Below are 24,412 nucleotides of genomic sequence, written 5' to 3' on the forward strand. Positions count from 1 at the left end.
CGAAGATGGTGGTCACGTGAGCCTGCTGCTCCACTCTGTAATAATCCAGCGACATCCGAGCACCGGGGCACCTGTGGAACACCTCAAGCTGTGGAGATAGGCAGGGGCCCCTCTGAAAATGTTTTGAGGGCCGAGGACCCTCCTGGGGAGATTGGGGCCACTCGGGCCAATGAAACTAGTGAGCCCCGGTTCTCCAAGTTGGTGGTTGGAGCCTGCGGGTAGTGATTGCGGCCACAACTACACTGCTGCCGGGCGAAGCAATAACGACTTTAGCCAGCTGCACTCCTATGCTGAATGATTTGGGTCACTACTGGCAGCCTCGCGACCGGGAGGAGGCACCACAGTCCCTGTGGCCACGACGGTGTGAAACCCTACCCGCTGCCACACAGGCAAAACGCAGCAACGGGACTCTGAGCCAGAGTTGGGTCTCGGCACTGAGGTGGGTGGCTCAAGAAGATAGTGGCCCCCACGGACTATGACGCCCCGGGCCCCTGCAGATGGTGGGTCAAGTCAAGTCAAGTCAGAGATATTTATATCGCGCACATATCACTCAGAGAGTCTCATGGCGCTTGCAGAAACTCCGAAAAGAAAAGAGGACCACAGATTAATTGCCGAAAAGCCAGGTCTTTAACTTTTTACGGAAGTCACCGTTATCAGGCAAGTTACGGAGATAAGGCATTTTGTTCCATGAAGAGGGGGCCAAATAGGAGAAGACACGGCCTCCCTGCCTAGCAGTGCGAATCCTGCGGGGGGGTTGGAGACCTGCAGTGGCCAGGCAATGGAGAGCTGAGGGAGCACATGCCAGCCGGGAGCCCTCTGCTTGCTTATTATCAACGTCGGCTTAAGGCCCCTGGACAGGGTTGCTAAATGCATAAGGGGGATGTGGATCAACAGGAGAGAAAACCCCCCTGGAGGACAGAGGCACAGGATTTAGGGCCGCGGGCGCCTGCAGCTGGGTAAGTGGAGCCCACAGTGAGACAGTCAGTGGGATGTGCTGGTCTCCTTGGGGCACGGGTCAGGATCTGGTGTGAACGTAGGCCTGGGAATACTAGTCCCAGATTGTCCGCTACATTTACCATTTGCACGGCCACGTGTGCCAGTGAGAGCCCTACTCGTAGTTGGTACGGGGAAGACAAGGACTAAACAGACTGGGGCACCTTCTGGCACGGAGGAGCCCACACTATGCACGACTGGAGATAATGTGGGCTTTGATTCTTCTGAGGCTACCCTACATATGCATCTCAACATAGTCCTGGCTGCAATAACGGACATTAAAGTCATCCTCCAGCAAGACATAAATGCAGTTGCAGTGGGTCTGGGCCTCCTCAAAGCTGAACACAGCAAACTGGTAGATTGAGTTAAGAAGGTGGAGGTCTCGTTGGGGGACTTGCAGCCAAAACACAAAGCCCTGGCTCACAAAGTGGAAGGCCTATTAGAAAGAGTGCGTACCTTGGAGTGGTGTGCTGAAGATGTGGAGGGGTAAAACCGCCGCGATAACACCAAGATAGTAGGTCTACCTGAGACCGTGAAGAGCAGCTATATGGAATCCTATTTGGAACATTGGCTTCTGACTGACGTTTCTCCGAACCACCTTACTCCTTTTTTAGCTCTGAAACTACCTCACACAGCGAGGTAGTTTCAGAGCCTGGTTGCCCAGCCCACCCGGTGGTGGCTAGGTTTCTCCACTATAGGGACAGGGATGCTATTCTCCAACATGCACAAACTGAGGGCCTCTTTGTGGTGGACAATTGGAAAGTGTCTGTATTTCCAGATTTTACAGCAGCAGTTCAGACTTAGCGGGCTTCTTTCCTGGAAGTCAAAAAGGCCTTCTGCGAGGAGGGACTACAGTATTCCTTGATGTTCCCTGCCAAGCTCAGAATCATCCTAGACAGTGGTACCACTTTAGCGAGGACCTAAGAATGGTTTGGGAATGGTTGTAACCCTACAAGGCCGGGTCGACACTTCCTAGACCTGGGCCCAGAAAGGGGCCAGCCAAACAGAGGCTCGGGAAATCTCCCTCCTCGAAGAAGCGGATGGCAGCACTGATCGCGCAGACCCAGAAAACCAATGCCAACACTGGCTCCCTTTTGAAGCACAGGTCTGCGGCATCAGAATCAGACACCTCCTGGTTTAATGGGGGAACATCAGCCTACAGTGACCCCACAATCCGTAGACGATTTTACCTGAGAGACAGACACTGGTGCCTCCCTGTCTGATGGCTCTACGCTTGGGGCCAATGGTTCATGAGGGTGGTGGGGGGGGAGGTCCCAGATGCTCCAGGGGTTTCCAGATCATTGGGGTGTGCCATGTTTTGTTTGTGTTGCTGGTACGTAGGGCCCTGGCCAGTGGGACTACAGATGGCCGGGTGCCCGCTGGCCCTTGTGCCAGGATATATGATGAGAAACAGGCTGACGCAGCATGTTGACACTTTTCCTACTTAGCCTACCCCACCCGGATTAGCCCCTGCCAGGTGCCTTGAGGTTGGGTTCTACTAACAATGTTTTTACTTTTCAGGTTTGGGTAGTCGGTTGTTGCTGGACTGCTCTGGGGTTGGGGAGTTTGTTTTTAGGGGTTTACTTTGCTTGTCACGTGGATTCTGCTGCTGGATACTTCTATGGGGACCAGTTGGGATGGGGGGTGCAGGGAAGTGTATGTCAACGTATGTCTTACTTGACAGTATGTCAGATCCAAGGTTTACCTTGACCTTCATACCTTGGAACATAAGGGGGATGGCTTCAGCTGCTAAGCGCCACAAATGCAAAAAGAACAATTAAGGAACAGAATGCTGAACAATGTCATAGATTCACCCGAGGGACATAGATCTGGGCCTTAATCTATTGTGTTTTTTGCACCGGTATGCCCGTCACTGTGCCGCTGGATTCAAGCTAGCCTGGCTGATGAGGGGCGATGCCCCAAAACTATGGCTGTTTCTGGTCCAAGGAAGACGTGGCTCGGGAGTTCGGGCTGGACTGTTCCCATGAGGAGCAGGGTCAAGACTGATTTGCATATGGCTGTGTCTAAACTGAGTTGGGGTGGTGAGCAAAAGAATAATGGATTTAACCCAGATTTCTTAACCGCGGTTGTTTGCTTGATTTGTTTCGCATTCTGTGCATCAATTGTGTGTCTTTTGCTTTCTCGCCCTAAGTGTACATGGTATGCCGAGACGTTGGTCCCATGCTCACTGTGCCACTGGATTCAAGCTAGCCTGGCTGATGAGGGATGATACCCCAAAACCGGTCCCAGGATGCTTGTTCCTGGTCCGGGAGGACCTGGCTTGGCAGTTCAGGGTGGGCTGTTCCCAGGAGGAGCAGGGTCTTGACTGATTTGCATATGGCTGTGTCTCAGCTGGGGTGGCATGGTGAGCAAAAGAACGATAGATTTAACCTAGATATTTTGACTTGGGGTTAATGCTTGATTTGTTTTGCATTCCATCCATCAATTGTGTGTCTTTTGCTAAGCGCCACAACATCCATAGATATCTGAAGAGGCGCAGGTGACTGTGTTGCAGGAGACCCACCTAACAGGTGAGTAGGTTGGCAGTCTAAAGTGCAGATGGAAAGGACAGTTGTATGCCACCTCATATTCCACTTATGCTGGGGGGCGGGGGGGTGGGGGGGAGATGGGGGGGGGGGGGCTTAAATGGATATGGACAGGCAAACCTTTTGATCTTACTCATTCCGCCATTAACAAGGAGGGGCGGTATGTGTTGATTAGGGATAAACTGTTGGGTAAAGATGTTACTCTGGGAAATGTGTATGCTGTGAACTAGGATCCAGTGGTTTTCCTCCAGACATTGTCGGCCCCACTGGCTACTTTTGTACCAGATGATCTCCTCTTGGGAGGGGATTTTAACTGTGGTACAGATGTCACACTAGACCGCTCTACTCCCCCTTGCTGGGAGCGGTGGCACATAGGACTTCTGAGGGCTTTCGAGACTGACTGGGTCACTGGGAGTTAGTGGATGCTTGGAGAGTACAGCATGGCCAGACGCGTGACGTCTAATACTACTCTCACATTTACCACCTACATATTAGAATGGCTATGTTTGCTTGCTCCAACAGGCTTAGCCAATATGTGACTCACACGAAATATCTGGGGTGCACATTGTGTAGCCATAGCCTATTGCTCTTGGGGTTCCGTCCGGTTGAAGAAAGCTTGGAGGTCTCAATGTGGCATTTTATCCCCTTGTCTCTAGAGGATGTGTGCTTCAGAGACTCACTGGGTGCTGCTGTAATGGACTAGTTCGCTCATAACAAGGGTTCCGCATTGTCCAGTCTCCTGGAGTGGGAGGCATTTAAGGTGGTTGTGTGAGACCATTATCTGGGACAGACGGTAGGAGCGAGAAGGGAACTACACGGGAGCTCCAGTTGTTGGATATGGAACTCCATGACCTGGGTAAGGCCTTGGGGATGAAAGAGGCACAGGTACGGCTCTAGGAAGCCAAGGGGACGGTGTAACGTGATCATTGAGCTCCTGCGCTGCCATGACTATAGGGAGTACATCGCAAGGGCACACGAGGTAGAGGGAAGGCCGGGCAGGCTTTTGGCTTGGGTGATCAGACCCGAATCTTGCGGGACAACTATTATTCAGATTTTGGCGGGAGATGGCAAGCCACTCTAGTCCCCCAGAGCGATCAAAAGGAAGTTTCGGAATATTATGAGGCATTAGATATGCGTCCTGAGCCCGTTTTTAGGGTCCCTGACCGCCTTCTTGGATCACCTGCCCCTGTGTATTCTGGATGCCGGCGCTCAGGAGGGCCTAGGTGGCCCGGTGACAACTCAGGAATCAGAGCTGCTATCAAAGCAATGGCGTCTGGGAGAATTCCGGGCCCAGACAGCCTACCTGAAGACTTTTATGCTGCCTTTATGGGGACATTAGCCCTCGGACTGGAGGCCCTATATGCCGAGTCTCTGTAGCTGGACACTCTGTCGGACTCCCCTAAAGATGCAGTGGTTGTTCCACTTACTAAATCAAAAGTAGCTGGGGCCCCTACCGCAGAGTTTTGCACCATATCCATGTCAAACATGTATTTTTCAATCCTCAGTAAGTTCCTGGCACTCAGACTGCTACCACATATGCCGGCCCTGATACATAGTGACGAAAATGGCTTCATCCTTGATCAGTGCACTTCTTTGAACGTTCGGAGATTTGATCAAGTTCTCTATAACTCAGCTTTTTTACTCCGTCCGCGTGCTACCATCATGTTGGTGGATCTTGAAAAAGCTTTTGACTCAATAAGGTGGAACTTTCTTTTTGAGGTCATGAGTAAGATGGGTTCAACTGTTGTATTCAAACCCCACTGCAAAAGGCCAATACGGGGCAAGTCATCTCTGCTCATTACAAGGTCTCACAGGAGTACTGGGCAGGGGGGCCAGCTATCTCCTCTCCTGTTTTCCCTGGCCATTGAGCCACTGGCAGAACTTTTCCGAGAGGGGCAGGCTTTGCGGTGATGGTTGAAGGCAGGGAGCGTATAATATATTTATATGCAGACGACTTGCTGCTTTACGTCAATGGCGGTCCGATAGTAGCTGCATAAGCGCGGACTCTGCTGAATGAATTCGAGATATTTTCGGGCCTCTGCGTAATCACATCCAAGACCGGTCTGTTTCTCATGTCCTCAGAAGCACAGAGGCCTGTAAACATCCTGCGGGATCTGACATGGTCGGCGACGACCTTCTGGTACTTAGGGATTTGAGTGTTCCATTCCCTGAAAGACCTATGGGAAGGCAACTTGGGTAATACTCTTCGATCCCTTAAATCTTGCATCCCCGTCTGGTGGTCCCATCATGGCCCGGATCTCGGTATCCAAGATGGTCATGTTGCCGAGACAGCTATATTTTGTTTTACTAACCTGCCAGTGAAGGTGCCAGGTTCCTGGTTTAAATAACTGGACACTCCCCTTAGAGAGCTGATATAGGATGAGGCGGCCAAAGGGTTTCTCTGGAGGTCCCTCAGGCACTCCTCAGAACGGGAGGGTTTGGAGGCAACTGATTTTAAGCTATATATCCTGGCAGCCCAGCTGCAGTGGCTCACTCAGTGGCTTGAAGGCAGACATCAAGAGGATCTGGGGTTGGCTGATCACCAGGACAGTCTGTAGGAAAATGGAGATCCCACAGACGAGTGTCCTTCTGACAGTGGCGTTGAAATGTTGGAGGAGGTGCCTGCAGAGGACTAAGGGACTCCCCTTTATGCGCTGGCACTATCATTATTGGGAGTCCCACACGGAGACCTGCTCTTTTTTTCACAGAGGTGCAGTTCGCAGCTTGGGCGGACGCTGAGTTAGTAATCGTGGGGGACTGCTACCAGATGGGTACACTCCTTCCTCTGGATGAATTAGTGGCTGCTCCGACTTATTACCAGGCCAGTTTTTAAGTATGAAGCCCTGACGTGCACTTTTGGGGGTCTATGGTCCAGAGGCCGTGAGGAGCCGGAGACACATGCAGTGTTACAGCTAATGCGGTCTATGTGCTTGGCAAGCCAACTAGTGAAATAGTTTTACAGAGCACTGTTGGGTATGCCTCGAACACTGGTGGTGGCCATCAGAGGTAGGTGGAACATGCTGCTGGGATGTGAAATTGTCGATTCAGAGTAGGGTAAAATCCTGGCATATCCCAAGAGGGTTTCACGAAACATGAGGTTAAAGTAAACCCAATTTAAATATATCCATATGTACATAGTTGACCCCCCACAGACTCCATGTAATTTATGGTGGGGAACCTCATAGCTGCCCCAGATGTACCCTCCCGGATGCAGATTTTGGCCATATGACCTGGAGCTGTCCCCATTTGTGTTCATTCTGGGTGACAGTGGTGCAGACTCTCCAGGCTGCTCTGGGCCGCACCAGTGATTCCAACTCTTTTACAGTTACGCAGAGTTAAACCAACACCCTCCCCTATCACCTTTGTCTTCAATATTTACAAGCACCACCTAGCATAAATATTTGGTTGATACAAGGGTTGCTTACAAATGTACATTAATTCCTTCAAGCTCTCATCTAACTTTGAGTACAACAAAGCAAGTGTTGTCAAGTGCATTGACTGCACCCTCTATTTTAATACAACAAATACTTAAACCCTACTTCTTGGAGGGTGGAACTGCTTATGAACTCCAGCTTAACTGGTCCACATGCCTGGACATACTCATGTCCCTAAAACTACAGACGATAAAAAACAAAATGGACCTCTGATCCCACATTTACACTCCAAATGAATGTAGTGATCAGTGTTGGCAATGTCCAACCAATTAAACCCCAAAGAATCCACTCCCAGCATATCCAATTCAGTCACTGAATAGAACTGATATGGGGTCCTGGATCACTGCAATGTAGTTTAAATTAGCCTCCTCAAGAAAGTCTCACCAGACTGCCGTGGCTACCTGTAACCTGAATGTGAACACACTGTATTAGTGAAGTCAGCCTTGAAATCGCTGGATGGTTTTCACTCAAATTAAAGACTGAATGTAACAAGACAGAAGTGTATGTAGGATGTTAAACACCAAAGGTATCATAGCTTTGTGCTACAACACATTTGCAGGACACTCAGGTGAGTCTAAACGACAGGCCTTCAAAAACAGAATGATGTTCACACTACAATTAATATGAGTAATAGAAGTAGGCATTCAAAGATCTAGGGGGTATTGTTTCAGAATGTTCCTTTCTTCCGTCCATTACTTGGGAAGACCCTATATTCAAGGGACCTCCAGGCATTCTGAAGCCCCAGATCCCAAGGATTTACTGGGATGGTGAGTTTAGCCTATGGACCACGCCTCCCTGATAAACAGTCCTCAAATTTACGAGTGCACAAATGTTGATCTTGTACACAATCAGGAACAAGTGTAGTCTTCACTCAAATAACAGTTGCGATTTATATGTATTTTCATAAGGACTGCCTAATTCTAAATCTACTGCAGGTGACACAGAATTTTCTTAGTAGTGGTATGAAGCCTGCGACACAGTAATTTAACATGAAGGCACTTTGGCTCTGCCTATCCTGGCTTTGTTCTCTTCAGACAAAAAAGTCTGTAACATACTATGTAAAAGAATATCAAATGCCAATGTTTGCCCTTGCTCTCTTTACTTAACAGACTGCCAAACAACACACACCACTCCCAAGTTTTAAACTCTGAAAGTCAAATGCTGAGATCACCCAGGGTCCAGGAGTCATGCAAATCGTTTATTTTTTTAACAGCTGTACAGGAACCCACCAGTATCAGTTTAGTCATGCTGGCTTTTAAAGCAATCAATCTTCCCTGCAGCCACACCATAGGCAAACTGTTAATCAAGATACTGTGGTCATTGCTATCAAATGCAACAGAGAGGCTGAGGAGCACCAGAGTGCAGCTGCCCTCTCATCTGCATTGTTAAGTCACCTCAAACACTCGACACTCAGCGCAGTCTGTCCATGTTGAGGTTGATCAGGTCACCCAATAGTTCATGTGCTTCCTAATAAATAGGCAACTGTTCGGTGACCAACTTTTCCAAGATCCTAATAAGAAAGAAGGAGGGCAGCAATAGGAATAAATCTTGCTGGATCAACTGGACTTCAAGAAGATTGTTTTCTTTTAGTAAAGGGTTAATCTATGCATGTTTCAGAATTACCGGAACCCAGACATTAGCCAATGAGCTGGTGAGCATTTCAGTGCTATGTAGTCCTATTAAGTGGTGACAACAAGAGGTTAGAATTATACATTCTGGAAAAAGGCACCTTCTGGAAAAAGGCACTTAAAAGAGGGGGTTGATTAGCCAGCCGTAACATGCCAGGGTGCTCGCTGAAGTAGCCATCCCTTGACAACCAGACGCGGGTAGGTCTAATGCTAGAAGACAACTCGAATCAAACTTCGTCTCTCTCGCTACTTCAGCGAGCACCCTGGCATGTTATGGCTGGGGCTAATCAATACCCTCTTTTAGATGCCTTTTTCCAGAAGGTATAATTCTAAACTCTTCTTTTGACCACTTAATAGGACTACAGTTCGAGACCAGACCATAGGGGACGTGACCTTCTTTCATACACACTTATGCCGTCCCTTAAAAGTAGATGAGGTTACCTAGGTCTAGATCCGTTTGGACTGTATAGGGCATGAAACATGTCGACACCCTGCACACCTTACACATCCTTCTGAACTGAAGCGGGTATAATTCCAGCTCTCCAGTCTACGACTTTAGTCAGTGTTTTTACGCATGGAACAGGAACCCAGTGAATAAACTACTTTTAGAGAATCCTGTATTTTTAAATCACACTCACAATATCCCACTTCTACTGACTACACATATGCCCCCACAATAACGTTTTCAGCTTCACGTCGCCAACCAAAAAAGACCTCTAGCAAAGAGCCCCCTTGGGCTTTGCAGCACCGGCCCAACGAGGAGCTGCCCTATGATGAAGCATGACACCCTTCGGGGTGTGTGAGGGCCCTTGCTCCTTATTGGAGCTATTCCTTTCATACCACGTACTCTCTTTATAAGCACCTGGTTCTAACAATCATACCATGCTTGCCTCCCCCCCCCACCCCCTTCGCATCCTACATAGGAACAGCAAAACCTTTTCTTTCATAGCAAATACATTTAAGTGTAACTTTTATAGAGAAAATATGAAAATGGTTCAATTAAAACTGTTCATCACCTACATTTTAAATCTCTACACCTTAGCGCATGACTACAGAGTATTAGAAAATAGTTCTGTAACCTGTGATGTCGCAAGTAAATGCAAGCAATGGGAATTGAGTGACATTTGTCAAAAATAGTTTGGCCACAACAATAAAGAACTGTGACAAATGAAATCGGGACAGATGAAAAGATTCAACAAACCTCACAGGTGTCAGTCTAATGTCATTGCCACAAGCTCCATCAGTTGGCACCAAACAAAGGGAGTATCATAACATCAGACAACATTTATGATTAGAATTGTTAAAACCTCTAACAATAAATGTAACTCTACACAACCGCCAAAAAGACAACTGAGGAAATATCAAAGAGAGTGCTCTGAAAAAGGGGGCATGGTCCCTTGTGACACTGCAAGTAAAGTATGAAAACACACTGCATCCTACTGGCACAGTCCTTGTGGAAAGGTTTTATATAGACTGAGAACAAAGTGAAAGGATGGGAACATGAACTTGCAACTAAGCTTTTCAGAAACATACTTTTAAATGAACCAGAAAAAGGAGAACTATAATAAGTTCCACAGCAACCACTGACTTACACACACATACAATCTTACCCATGCTCACCTTGAAATAGCAATGGACACTCTGACTGCTGAACGAAACCTTGTAAAACCCCTAGAATGATGGGTTATTGTTTCCAGGTCAGTATAGCATGGCTGTCCACCCATTCTTGCAATGAGAGCCAGGGTTGCTTCTTCACATTCTTGGAACCCGCCGAGAAGGAGCAGCAAATATTTTTTCTGATAAATGAGAGCTTTTCTAAAGCTTTCTGATCTCAGGTATTTGCCATACATTCTCTGGATAAAAAATAAAGATAAAAACAAGATGCAGTTGAGTAACTCTGGTACACAATATTCTGTTATACATCTGCATTTTCCATTAGGGAAACAAAAAATATTAGAATAAAGAGTACAGTATAAGGAAACACCCAAAAGATGTAGCTGTGGACTAGCTTCCAGCAAATAGAGTACTAGTTAAATCATGCCATGTGTGAGCCTATTTGTTTTATTTTTTTATTTGAGCTTCTCCCTCAAATTTGGCATACCACTTTACTTGGCACCTTGGGTAAGCACCAAGTTTCCCTATGTGGACAAAAGTCCCTCACACCTCTTGTACTGCAGGACATCAGTGTTTTGAGCTGGTCACAGACAGGTCGCTGCAAAGTGCTGGCATGGCATGTGGGCAGCTTGATGAATAATAGGAAGTTCCATGAAGGAGAGAGACTTCTACACAAGTGACCTGTGCAGATAAACACTGACATAGCCTTTGAAGCATGGTCAACAGCTGCCACACAAGTGACTGATGCAGATGCACCTTGACACAGAGAGGAGCTCACATGTAGGGCAGCAAATGCTGAGAGGTGTCCTCTTAGAGGTTGGAAGCAACATCTGTGATCGAATAATGATGCATGGTTGGAGAGATGTTTACAGTAAACTGGACATCAACCTTTTAATTATTTTTATATCAAGTGTATATCAATTTCATTCTGTTTGGGGGGGCGTGGCCAGCGCAATGGCCGAGTAAGACGTGCTCCGCGAGAGCTCCGGCAGCGCTGCTCTAAATCCGGCGATTTCCATGCATCTGGCTGTCCGCAGGACCCGGGAATCTCATGCCCCGAGACCGGAGGCATTCACGGTGGCGGAGGAACGACTCACGGAGCGCCTGGTTGCTAGATCCCGCGTGGTGCTGCTCGAGGGGTGACCGAGGCCTGGAGGCAGCAAGATGGCGGCGGCCGTCGCGACCCGGGAGACGGAGCCGCGGCCGGACGGAGGCGCTGGTAGACCAGAGGCGGACTGATTGCCCCGAATGAACAGGTGGGGGCCCCGATTGCACAAGTGAGACGAGACAGGCTGGAGCGGGGGGGCTGGGACGCGTGTCGCCTCCCCTCGGTGCTCCGACGCTCCGGGGACAGCGCCCGCATCGGACTGCTTCCGTGGAGAGCCTCGGCAGGCCTCTGAGGCGAGGAGCGCGGCACCTGCTCCGCTAGGCGCGCCACTGTCTTGCGCCGGCTGCTCCGGGTGCGGAGCCGCTGAGGACAGACGACGAGGGACGCCCGATCAGTCATCAGGCCTGACGACCACTTGAGGCCCCGGCGAGACGAAGGCCCGGGACACTGGTGGACCCGGAACCCATCTTTCAACGGCCCTGAGCGGCGCGGCTGGACCCTGGTTTCTGCTCCCCCCTCCCCTCCCCCCCTGCCCGAGGCGCGAGCGGCGGCCGCGCCTGAACTTGTAACAGAGGCCCACCCGGGAGCACGGAGGGGGTGAAGGAGGCAGCCGCGGGCCCCCCAACAGAGATCACGAGGCACATTAATGACCGGGAGGGGGCCGGTTGGGAACTGGAGCCCAGGGTCGGGAATGGGGAAGAAGGCCCCGTCAGAGAAGCCTGCCCGGCAGGGGCCGATGGACGACTTTACCCGCACCCGGACGCAAACGGGGCCCCCCCCCGGCGGCGCGTTCGGACACGGAGCTGCTGATGGAGGCCATACAAGCTTCCAGGACAGACATTCAGGAATCCAGGGCGGCGCTGGAGGTTAAGATCGGCGAGGTGGGCTCCGAAGTCACGCTGCTGAGACAGGACTTTCGCAACCTGTCAGAAAGGGTGCAGACGGCCGAAACTCGGATCAGTGAGGCTGAAGACACCATCACCCATCTCCGCAGAGACGTGGCGGAACTACAGGCCTCGCACCGACAACTATTATGGAAAGTGGACGACGCGGAAAACAGGGCGAGACGCAATAACCTTCGCTTTGTGGGCTTTAGGGAAGGCATTGAAGGGTCGGACATGGCGCTATTCCTCCGCACCTGGCTGAAGGACACGTTCCCGCTGGCTCCGTTCTCGAACTTATAGTCGAAAGGGCTCATAGGGCGCTCCTGGCAAGGCCGCCGGCGGGGGCGAGGCCGCGTCCAGTCATTGCCCGGTTCCTCAACTTTGCAGACAGGGATCTGATCCTGCGAGAGGCCCGGAAGAAAGGGGCGCTCCGGATCGAAAATACGAACATTATGATCTTCCCAGACTACAGCCAGGAGGTGCAAAAACAGAGGAGGGCCTTTGACGCGGTCAAGGCGAAGCTCAGAGACCGCCGCCTCCAATACATGCTGCTTTTCCCAGCGAAGCTAAAGGTGATCTATGATGGTGGTACGCATTTCTTCACCCACCCGGAAGAGGCTTGGCAGTGGTTGGAGACACGACCGCCGACGGGCGACCGCCCCGCCGACGGGGAGGAGGGCCGAGTGCGGCCGAGTAGCAGTGGAGCACGCCCCAAGGAACTGACACTCCGGCGATCCCGGGGACAGTCGGGGCGGAGAACTGGGAAGAGGATGCGTAAAACGCCCTACTCAGCGGATGGCTCGTCGCGTCGCCACCAGCGGGACTCCCCGTCCTCCGGAAGGGCTGGAGTGCCGGGATCCCGCTTTAGCTGCCTGGCAGACAGTGGTAGCTCGGAGGAAGACCCTGAGGTCACGGCCCACGGGCCGAGGCGAGAGGGGACGGCGCAGAGTTCCATACACCCGCTGGAAGTAGCGATCCGACATCTAGAGCGGGATGTACCCGATCCTGCGGAGGAGCGGAGGCCGGACACCCAAGACTCCCACTCCTGAGAGAGACTGGTCCGGACAATCTTGATTGCAGCTCTGGCCAGATGGAGCACGCAAGTGGTCACACACACCCTTTTTCCTTTTTTGTTTTTTGGTTGTTCTTTCTTGTTTGGGTATATCGTTTGATAGTCTTCCCATTTGGTCGCTGAGGTTTGGTGCTCTTGGATCGGGTAGACTGAGACGGTCTAGTGCGGTTCACATAGTGGGCACGAGATAGGTTAGCGACGGGTGGGATAGCGAGGGAGGGCGACAGGCCTACTCCGCCAGCAGTCCTGTGTCTGTGGGAGATGGGACTGATGGGGGGGGGAGGTGGGGAGGGGGCGGGAGTGGGAGAGTGTTGGGGATTTCCAGTTGGGGTTTGCTTGGGGATGGGAGGGGGGGGGGGATGGGACAGTTGGGGACGGTTGGGCACAGAGGGGTGGGAGACAGGTCACTTCAGGCACACACGCAGCACCACGGGGCTTGCCCGACAGCGCGGTACCCCCGAGACAGCACGCACGGTTTGAATTGCAATGCCTACCGCGACGATAACAACAGGTGCAGCAGAGGGAGGGCTCTCAGTCCTAACGTGGAATGTCAATGGGCTTGGGAGCAAAATTAAGAGAGGATTGATAAACGCGTACATTAGGAGGGCCGGCCCCGACGTAGCGTTATTACAGGAAACACACCTTCTGGGGACTAAATGTGGATTCCTCGCCCGGGGACGCTACACAGTTCTAGCACATGCGGGCTTTACTCAGGGTTCAAGAGGGGTGGCGATACTGGTCCGGAAAACTAACCCGTTTCAAGTGACGCAGACATGGACAGACCCGCTGGGAACTTACGTTGGGGTCCGGGGAATGTGGTGCCGCAGGGAGTACACGTTAGTTTCGGTCTATGCTCCACCTAAACTGCAGGCGTCCACGTTAAAAGGCGTGGCGGAAATATTGCTTGCCACGTCCGACACAGTGCAAGTGCTCGGGGGCGACTTCAATGATGTAATGGCGACGGCAGTGGACGGGAGATAGGGTAAGAGACCGGCATCAGACGGCACTCGCCACCACGATTGAGACTCTAGGCCTGACGGACGTATGGCGCTGGTTACACCCTACACGGCGGGAGTACTCCTTTTTCTCAGGGGCCCACAGGGTGTATTCCCGGTTGGACTATCTCTTCATGGCGCGACACACGTTGCACGAGGGGGTGCGAGCTGAATATCAAGCACGGGGCCTGTCGGATCACTCTCCCCTTTTGGTGACAGTGGCTCCCCGGGTACCAGGGAGGGGGCAGTGGCGAGTCACAGCGTGGGACCTCCAGAATTCAAAGGTGCTGAAGGGCATCCGGGCAGATGTTAGAGTCTGCCTAGCTGACAACGTGGGCTCGGTGACGTCGCCGGTGACCCTCTGGGAATCTATGAAGGCGGTCATGCGGGGTAGAGTCCAGGATAGGATTGCCGAGGACAACAGGGAACGGCTTAGAGAGTTGCAGGCGCTGGAGAGACGGGTTCTCCAGTTGGATAGGGAGTACCTTGCGGACCCGGTACGGGAGACGCTGCGTCGGTTGCTTGACGCTCAGCGGCAGTACCGGGATCAGGCTACGGGAGTAGCCAAACAGCAGGCGTTGGCCACACTCCACCGTTTATATGACGTCGGTGACAAGTCAGGCAAGCTCCTGGCGTGGCTTAGTAGAAAAGAGAGGGATGCCAGGTGGGTAGAACGGATACGAGATGATAAGGGGAATTTAGTGAATTCAGACGCACAGATTGCGGAAGCCTTTGCGGAGCACTTCCGGGCATTCTATGCTGCTCAAGACCTGGGTTCGCAAGAGGACGCGCTACAGTACATGGCGGATCTGGATCTACCGGCGCTCGCCGATGGCGACATCAAGGAGTTGGAGGCCCCCCTTACGCTAGACGAAGTTACAAAGGCGTTGACCAGGTTGCGGGTGGGGAAGGCGCCGGGCCCGAATGGGTTCCCTGCGGAATTCTTTAAAAAAACGGCGGATCTTCTGGCCCGCCATATGCTGGCGTTATTTGAGGGGGCACGAGAGGAGGGGTGTCTCCCCCCGGATCTTAGACTGGCCACGATTGTCCCGATTTTCAAGGAGGCAAAGCCGCCGGAGGAGTGCACGTCGTACCGCCCGATCTCGCTGCTTAACACTGAGGCGAAGTTGCTGGCGACGGTGCTGGCCCTCCGGCTGCGGCGGGTGATCCCGGACCTAGTCCACCTGGACCAGACGGGTTTTCTCCCCAGTAGGGCGACGAGACTGAATCTGAGGCGCTCGCACAACTGGCTACAGGTGGTGAGGGGCCGACGGGACCCTCATTGGTTTCTCTCCTTGGATGCGGAAAAGGCGTTCGATGCGGTGCATTGGCCCTTCTTGGAGGGCGTCCTGGGGCGTCTGGGATTTGGACCTATCTTCCGCCAATGGGTGAGATTATTATATACGGGCCCGAGGGCGCGGGTGAGGGTCAATGGGGCTACGTCGAGGGAATTCCCTATTTGCAGAGGTACGCGGCAGGGATGTCCGTTGTCCCCCCTGCTCTTCACGCTGACGATAAAAGTGCTGGCGGCGCGGGTCAGACAACACCCAGAGATTCGTGGTTTTCGAAAGGGCCCGCTGGATGACCTGGAGGAAAAAATGTCTCTCTATGCGGACGATGTCCTTCTATATGTTACGCAACCCGCTACGACAGTCCCGGTTATCTTCTCCGAGCTAGAGCGCTATGGTGCCCGCTCGGGTTACAGGGTGAACTGGCATAAGTCAGTGCTATATGCACCGGGGGGAAAGGGGGACTGGCCGAGTCTCCCAGACCGGCTCCAGGCGACGACGGAGGGGTTCCAATATCTGGGAGTGTATATAACGCTGGACCGGACTGTCTCCTACGACAGGAATGTGGGAAGGGTTCTGTCCAATTTTGTGGAGGATGCGCTGAGATGGCGCCGGCTGCCGCTTACGTTGCTGGGGCGTGCCGCCATGTTTAAGATGATAACGCTGCCCAGGTTTCTGTACGCGTTACAGAACGAATATTATCCGGTCTGTCGGCGGGTCTTTCGAGAAATTGACTCGGAACTCCGGAGCTTTCTATGGCTTGGGAGACAACCCAGGGTAGCGATGAAGACCCTGCAGAGGCATCAGTATAGCGGAGGGATCTCGCTTCCCAACATTGAGGCCTACTACTGGGCGGAACACCTGGTATACATTAACGACTGGCTTCACGCCCCGGCAATGCACCCGACGTTTGCCTTGGAACGACATGTCATGGGCGCTCACTCGTGTCATTATTACCTATATGGTGGCAAGGGTACGGGAAGGCTACTGCAGGCCACTAAAATCACCCTGGGGATTTGGAAAAGGGCGACCCGGGAGATTGGCTGGGATAGGAAACTGAGTAGACAGACGCCCTTATGGCACTGCGCATGGCTACCAGAGTTAAACAAATTGAGGGGGTTCAAGCAATGGGATAATATCGGGGTGTCGACACTGGGAGACGTGCTAGTGAGGGGGGAATTGAAATCCTTCTCGGTGCTCCGCAGGGAATTTGGACTGCTCCCCACGCAGTACTATAAGTACGCGCAACTGAAGCATGCTTGGCAGGCAGGAGAGATACAGACGGCTTCTCTTCCCGAATATGCACCTCTGGAGGGAAGACTGCTGCAGGAACACATGGTGGAAAGGGCGGTGTCCCTCACATATCGGACCCTCATGAACAATATGCCTGATAGTATCGGGGCGCTTAGGGCAACCTGGGAGGCGGACGTGGGTAAGATGGACGAAGTGGACTGGGATACAGTTCTCATGCACCCGCGAGAGGTGGCGATTAAGTCCCGGCTACGGTTGATCCAATTCAATATTCTGCATAGAACGTACTTTGATAGACGACGACTGTTCAAGATGGGACGAGTGGGGGACACGTCGTGTCTGATATGCGGGCGGGAGGGAGGGACTTTCTTTCATATACTTTGGCTCTGCCCGCAGATTCAGGGGTACTGGCGGGGGATCCTAGGGGAGCTGAGTAAGGTGCTTGGGGTGCAACTACAGGAGGACCCCAAATTAGTGTTACTGGGTATGACAAATGATGTGGACCTCCCCCGCCCGCTGCTGATTTTCCTTGTGCTGGCTCTGGTGGTGGCAAAGAGGGACGTAGCAAAATACTGGGGGGCGCCCTCGCCTCCCCGCCTGGAGGAGTGGAGGAGGAGTCTTGACATCTACATGGCGGCGGAAAGGGTCACGTATAAGGCGAGAGGCTGCCCCAAGAAATTCACCAAGGTGTGGTCCAAATGGCGGAGATATCACGGCCTGGAGGGGGGACTTTAGTGGGGTGGGGCACTGGAGGGGGCCGACATGGTACATGGAGGACATCCACAGCCCTAGGGCACAGACAATTGCATGTATTGAAGACGCTGATGTCAGCCGCGGCATAGGCCCGAAACGGACTTCTGGTGTGCTGAGAGAGGGGTGGGGGTGGAAGGCGGACGAGGTGGGGATGGTGCTCGATATTGACCTGTCTATTAGGATGTTTTATTTTGTGTGTGGTTATATACCAAAAATGCCAATAAAAATATTTATAAAAAAAAAAAATTTGATTCTGTTTGGTTTTACTATTCTATGGCTGAAGCAACTGATTACTCCTTTAAAATGACTAATGCTAGGGATGACAGCATCCTTGTTAACTTAATGTCTAAGTTTTTATCTGTGAAGAGCATATGTTTTATATATGATGTAGTAAAAAATAAGGAAGTAGCCTGCTAACTTAGCTGGTTATTGTAGAAGGGAAATATTTATTTGGATACATTGTAAATAAGGACATATATTAATCTGTCACACATTTATTTCATTATACCTCAGATTATCATGTCTACACAAAAACTATTTCAGAAATTAAAATAGCTTGACTAGAACATTCATTCAGGTACACTTAGAGTAGCCTTTTCTGACCCTCTTATGGCACGGCACAAACCAACTACTGGGCTTGTTTTATACTTACTCAAATTGGCACTGTGGGGAAATACATATTTCTTTTGTTGATTTAAGTATGCACATTGCACAGTTTTTACAAGTTAAAGTTTGCACTTTCAATGCATAGTACTGCATACTCCTTTCAGAAATAAAGTAACTGTGCATCCTCTAGCTAATATGTAGCCACGTTTTAGAACATAATAACACAACAATGTCAAATCTTTACACTTTTTTTCTGGGGTTAGTGTCTCAAAGAAAACTCGATAGCCTGCCCTTTGAAGCAGGTACTATTTAATACAAACTTAACATGCCTGCTCTCAGGCATCGTGCCTTCTTTCACCACCATTGGATGATAGTTGTGAAGCTCTCTTACCCTTAAAGCCATGCTCTCGGGGTCTCCTCCCAGATCCCTAAGGAATGAGTCGCTTCTCAGCTCTGCTCGCAGTTTGGACAGCTCCGCTTCAGTCTGTTTCAAGGATCTCTGGAGGGCTCTCTTCTCTCTGTTCCACATCTCTCGCTCGGATCCGATCAGTGCATCAATATTGACTTCATTGTCCATCAAAGGCCGAGAAGTCTTGGGAAACAATACATTTGGGTCAACTGATATTTTCTGTTTCAAACTTCTCCATAGAATAATTAATATATTATAATATTTTATCAGAAATCCATTGGCAACATCTTTTATTGCTTGAAAAAAAAATACAATAGGACAATAACAGTTGCAGCAGGAACTTGGCGTTTTGACCGATGCCAGTACTGCTTCGCAAGCTTGCATTGTTAGGATATGAGCACGACAGGCCCATTGGTAATCCTGGCAGTGTCAGTGCCAAACCAGGGTCTTTACTTTAACTACTGCCCCTCCAAGCCCTGTCCAAAGACCGGCAATTTCACAGAGGAGGCTTAAGTAGGGAAAATGGTAGAGTGAGGTGTCAACCCTGTAAAGATACAGGGGTGACAAACAACAGGTAATGTCACTGGTGCTGTGAGAATTTAGTGACTTGACGCCATACAGGCATTCTTTGGAATACAAAGCAAGCGCAAGGAGATGATGGACGAAGCGCTTACATTTTCAGCCACTCACCCCCAGTCACAGATTTGGGTTGAATCCATCATTGTTCTTCAGCTCACTACACCACCCAAGTTCAGACCCAGCTATATGCAAATCAGTCTTGACCCTGTTCCTTGTGGGAACAGTGCAGCCCTAATTGCCAAGCCAGGTCTTCCCTGGACCAGAAATAAGCATCCTGGGACCGGTTTCGGGGCACCACCCCACATCAGCCAGGCTAACTTAAATCCAGTGGCAAAGTGAGCAAGGGACCCACGTCGTGCTGTAATCAGTCACGTTTGTTTGTTTTGTTAATTTTTATGTCAATTATTATTAAAGCACACTGTGGTGTCCTGGCACAAGATGAGAGCTGTGGAAGATGAGAAAACTGTTTGCCAAATGAACTGGATGCATTTTACTGTCTGACAAAAAATAATGTCTTCCGTAATTTCCTAAGAGCTAGATGACTAGTCTTAAGGCCAGAGACAGGACCCTGCATTCCCAGATGACATGAGCTGAAAAAAGTGGCTGCCAATCGGTTCCTCCTGTGAGGAGTAACGGCTGGCCTTGCTGTGAGGGTGAATGCGGCTGGTCCAAGTCAATGGAATGCCAAATAAGTGAAACATAAGCCTTAGAAATGGGAATCTCTTATTCTCTCGGCAGCGACAGTGTCATTTGGCCAAAAAAGATGCAATATAGAAAATGTTGACACATTTTTTAGAAACTACCAACAGCAGTGCTTTTTAAAATTAGCATTACTCCACCCACTTCAAAGACCTTCTCAACCCTCCTGCCAAGCATCCAATGCAGTGAGCATTGTTTTCAATAAAGTGAAAAAGCACACGTCGGTGCTAGGTATGTCAACATACGTGGTCTCTAGAAGCACTCCTCTCTCTGTAGCGCCTGAGCTCCTCCTCCAGCTGAATGAGAAGGTTCCTCAGGTCATTCTTTTCTTCGGTGAGTCGGCTGACGTACCCAGTCAGTTCTGCATTCTGCTTCAGCAGCCTTTCTGTTAGAGACCGTGGAGATCCACCTGGTGGTGGGATCTCTCCCTGACAAAAGGAAGACTCCACATGAGCCACAAGCTTTACTGGAGAAGACAAAACAACTTTGATGATCTCTTCAAACATTTTTCAACCCCATACAAGTGCAATACTACAGAACTGCCAAACAGAACTCTCACTGGTGGAGAGGTTTGGACTGAACACTGAAGTCCAGTGCAAGGGAACAGAATACTGTATTTAAAGAACGTTTCAAACATATTATTGAGAGGTTACAGTAAACAGTATAGAAGTTACAGATAGGTGTTAATAATAAACTGAAGACTATAACATTAAACAGGACTATCGAAGTCCATCAGACAAAATCACTACCTGCCCTTGCCTTCAGAACAATGGCTTTTGCTTATTTGTTAAAACAGCCATCCATAACCACTTTGTAATACATTTTACTAAAGTAAGACCTATAAAAATATTGCAGGACAATACCTTACGTTTATTTTAATAACTATCTTTCATAGAATGGAGCTCGCAAAAGTGCATGTGTCAAAGAAGCTCATTAATAAAGTGGCAAAATAGAAATAAATCACATAAGAGGACAGATGTGTGCGGAAAGCTTCAGCAAAGTAGAAGCAATTCCACACTACACAGCTTCTTCCCCACACTGCTAAAGCCAAAAAAATAAAAGATCCCCATCAAAATGAATGTTTACAATTTCAGGCTTTTAAAAATTTCGAAAACAATAACACAAATAAAAAAAGGTCTTCACTGTCAAACTCGCATTACTGCGCCAAACATGATGGAAGGCGAAAGGTTATTTTGCATTTATTACTCTAGTGTATTTTTTTCGGTTACATTAAGCTGTGCTTCATCATTTACCTGCAATACTTAGCTGGATATATTTTCTTTTGACGATTTCATTACCGCACAATTATTACTGGTTACCAGGGTCAATAAAATAATAAAAACGCAACAAACTTTCACCCCAATATTTCCAACATCACTGCCCCTTAGCGGTGTTTGGAACCTCAAGGACAACATGTCTTCGACTTCCTTTGCCAAACCATCATACTTCTCATCTTTCCTCTTGCCAGCTGAGTCAAGGTCAAGGTCACATCTTACGCTCTCCCATCAACACTTAGGGAAGCCACCTGGTTTTAAGTCCACCTAAACCGTGCTTAACCCTCTCGCCCACCCCCACTCCCACTCCTCCTTCACCACACCAACCCCCACCATCCCTAAGTCCACATTACTTTCCTCCTACTCCTGCATAATACCCCCTTCTACCCATCCTATTTCTCTACTCAGCCGTGATTCATTACAACTCACCTCCCTGATCAGAGAAGAATCACTCACTCTTTGCTTGCACTCTATTGCTTACACTTAGATTTCTGCATTATCAGTACCTGTTCACAAATATCAAGTTCCTTACATAGCTAGCTCCATGCTGTTTATATCTCGATAGCCTCTGTAGCACTCATGACAGCTTGGTCAAATTCAGGCACATGCTTCTCTAATAGAGGAGCTTCAGCTCGTGCGCCTCAGTTATATTTACTGAAATACAGCTTACTTATAAACTCTAAAGTCTCAAAGAAATGATCCATTCAACACAAATTGCTCAAACATGGGCTTCTTTATACCGAGTAAACAAGGAGATGATGGACGGAGCACTGAAACTTTTCAGACACTTACCCCCAGTCACAGATCTGGGTTGAATCCACCAACTTTCTTTAGCTCACTACGCCACCTCAGTTCCGACCCAACCATATGCAAATCAGTTTTGACCCTCTTCCTTATGGGAAAAGTAGAGCCCGAACTGCCATGCCAGGTCGGCCTGAACTGATTCGCATATGGCTGGGTCTGAACTGGGGTGACGAAGTGAGCTAAAGAACGATGATGGATTCAACCCAGATCTGTGACTGGGGGTGAGTGTCTGAAAAGTTTCAGCGCTCTGGCCATCATCTCCTTGTGTTCGCTTCTTTATAGTGTACCATTGATCTAGTTCCACACAATTCTAAACGTGCAAACAACCGCCGTTCCCACATTATCATTAAATATTTCTGTACGTATATATCAGTGAAGGATGCATCAGTTGTCGTATCAAATGATGCAAGTTTGTTGGCTTTATGTCAATTTATTCAACTTAAGCATATTTATTGCAAAGAATAAGAACTTATTAAATCAAACCTATTTAAAATTGTATAAAGTGCACAATCTATCATAACACACATTATCTGAGACACATTAATAAATCCTTTATCCTTATTGAAGTTTTAACCCATTATTAAAAAGTATACCTTTTACCTGTGATTGTCTAGATACGAATGCTCACAAAAGACTGCCATTCACTGGCATTGCCTTCCACGATATTTAACAACTGTGCAGTCCTGGTTCCTAACACATGAGATCATACGTCACATATGAGGTAAAAGCTATTACTCAACCCTTACTATTTCAACAACTGATCCGCAGTGCATAATGTGTTAAAGCTGCCGATGGTTGAAGAATCCAGAGATCGACAGATGTAAAACACGAGTACACACCTAAAGCACTGCTTTATTCCAATCAGAGAATATAGTCTCAAAGCGAAGAGAATACTTGCCAATTACTACGCCAAACCTAGAACAAGAGAAGACCTGTGACTGCCTTCAAGTGCAGTCACTGCCAAGCTACAATCCACCAGACCAAGATAGCAGAATCACGCTTCCTCTCGCTCATGCCCTGAGGTTAACAATCAAATGCTCAAGAACCCCCTGTGACTGATGCCATACTTTGGGGGCAAGAGGATGGGACGTCCATCCGAGAAGCTCAAACTGACCTTGCCATTTAAAAAAAGATGTCACTACTGTGGTTTACTGCAATACAATCAGACAGCACTTCTACAGCCCTGTTATGATTTGTCGCTGGTATATCGAGTTGCAGCTTAACAGTTAAAATAATGAGTAGTTTAAATATCGGTTGATATTAAAATGTGTAATATGAAAATAAATGAACACTAGGCCAAGAACAATTAACTTCCACCATTTGTTTTCCTGCAGCTCAGGAGGTTTGCAGTGCTTTGAATTCCCACTCACATTTTGCCTTTTAACTCTTTAGAGAAAGAGAGGGTGTTTTCCAGTTCTTGCTCAAGTCAATATCCATCAGGTTCTGCTCTGTCCCGATCCATGTATGGCATTTCTGTTCTGACAGTTTTATTGACTCCTAAAGTAGCAACCATCCTGGATGTCATGAGGTCACATTACGTAGTGAATCAGAGAATCATATTTCAAAAAGCCACAAGAGTTATTCTGCCAGTCAAATAACATGTAAAACCACCTCTTGGGCATTACGGTACAACGCATACTAAATTGCATGTTATTTTCATTAACTTATGATATATTACTACACATTACTCTAAAATTAAGAACACTGTATTGAGGGAAATTGACCACAATGTGGGATATTGAGAACAATAAACCAAGTGTATTCTGGAGCATTTATACAAATAAAACAAACTTGTTTCAACCAAGAACTAAATTAAGGGTGATCTCCACTCATTGCTCATAGTGAACGCTAGGAATCACGGTACACACTTAATAGACAGCAGAGTACTCAATAACTGTTGTGCAGCCATGATCCCATATTTGGCTTTGTGTGATCAAGCAGGAATCCATTATTTGCAGAGCATTGTCAAGTCTGCTGTAAGTTTATCTATGGTTAAAGGGAGTAGCTAGCAGAAAATTAAAATATTCCCCATTTCCATCAATACCTAGTATGTCATTGGGTGAGAGAATCAGGTAAGCCCTACCCACCCACCCTTCATGCCTCCTCTATCCACCTCTCCATCCTTTAAGCCAGGCATCCATACATTCATCTAACCATCTTTTCACCATCCCATCCATTCTTATTCTTCCTTTACCATTCTATCCATCTACCCTTTCATCACAAATTTTCCATCATTCCTTCCAAACATTCCTCCAGCCTTTTACTCGTCAATCTCTTCATTCTTTCACAAACCCATGCAAATCTTCTTTTACCCTTCCATTCGTCAATTCTTCCACTCTTGCACCCATCTTGTCATCATTTTGGCCTTTCCTTCTTGTAAAAGTTTCTTCCCCGTGTTCCTTATTTGCCTCTCTCCCCTTTTTTCCTGCTGTGCCTCCTGTACAGCCACTGAATTTGCATCTCACTTCGCTTGT

At 49.0% G+C, this 24,412-nt stretch overlaps 1 protein-coding gene across 5 annotated transcripts in view; it reads right to left on the reverse strand.

Annotated features, from left to right (window-relative positions):
• Positions 1-24,412, reverse strand: part of AKAP9 (A-kinase anchoring protein 9) — a 1,384,828-nt gene that overhangs the window by 77,591 nt on the left and 1,282,825 nt on the right. For all 5 annotated transcript variants that reach the window (XM_085631105.1, XM_085631108.1, XM_085631107.1 and 2 more), the window contains 3 exons: positions 20,106-20,288; positions 18,565-18,765; positions 10,222-10,454 (listed from right to left, as the gene is read on the reverse strand). In XM_085631105.1, the coding sequence (XP_085487231.1) occupies positions 10,222-10,454; positions 18,565-18,765; positions 20,106-20,288 (617 nt within the window). The remainder of the gene's footprint in view (positions 1-10,221; positions 10,455-18,564; positions 18,766-20,105; positions 20,289-24,412) is intronic.

This window comes from Triturus cristatus, chromosome 10 (genome assembly GCF_964204655.1).
Source record: "Triturus cristatus chromosome 10, aTriCri1.1, whole genome shotgun sequence".
Taxonomy (NCBI): Eukaryota; Metazoa; Chordata; class Amphibia; order Caudata; family Salamandridae; genus Triturus; species Triturus cristatus.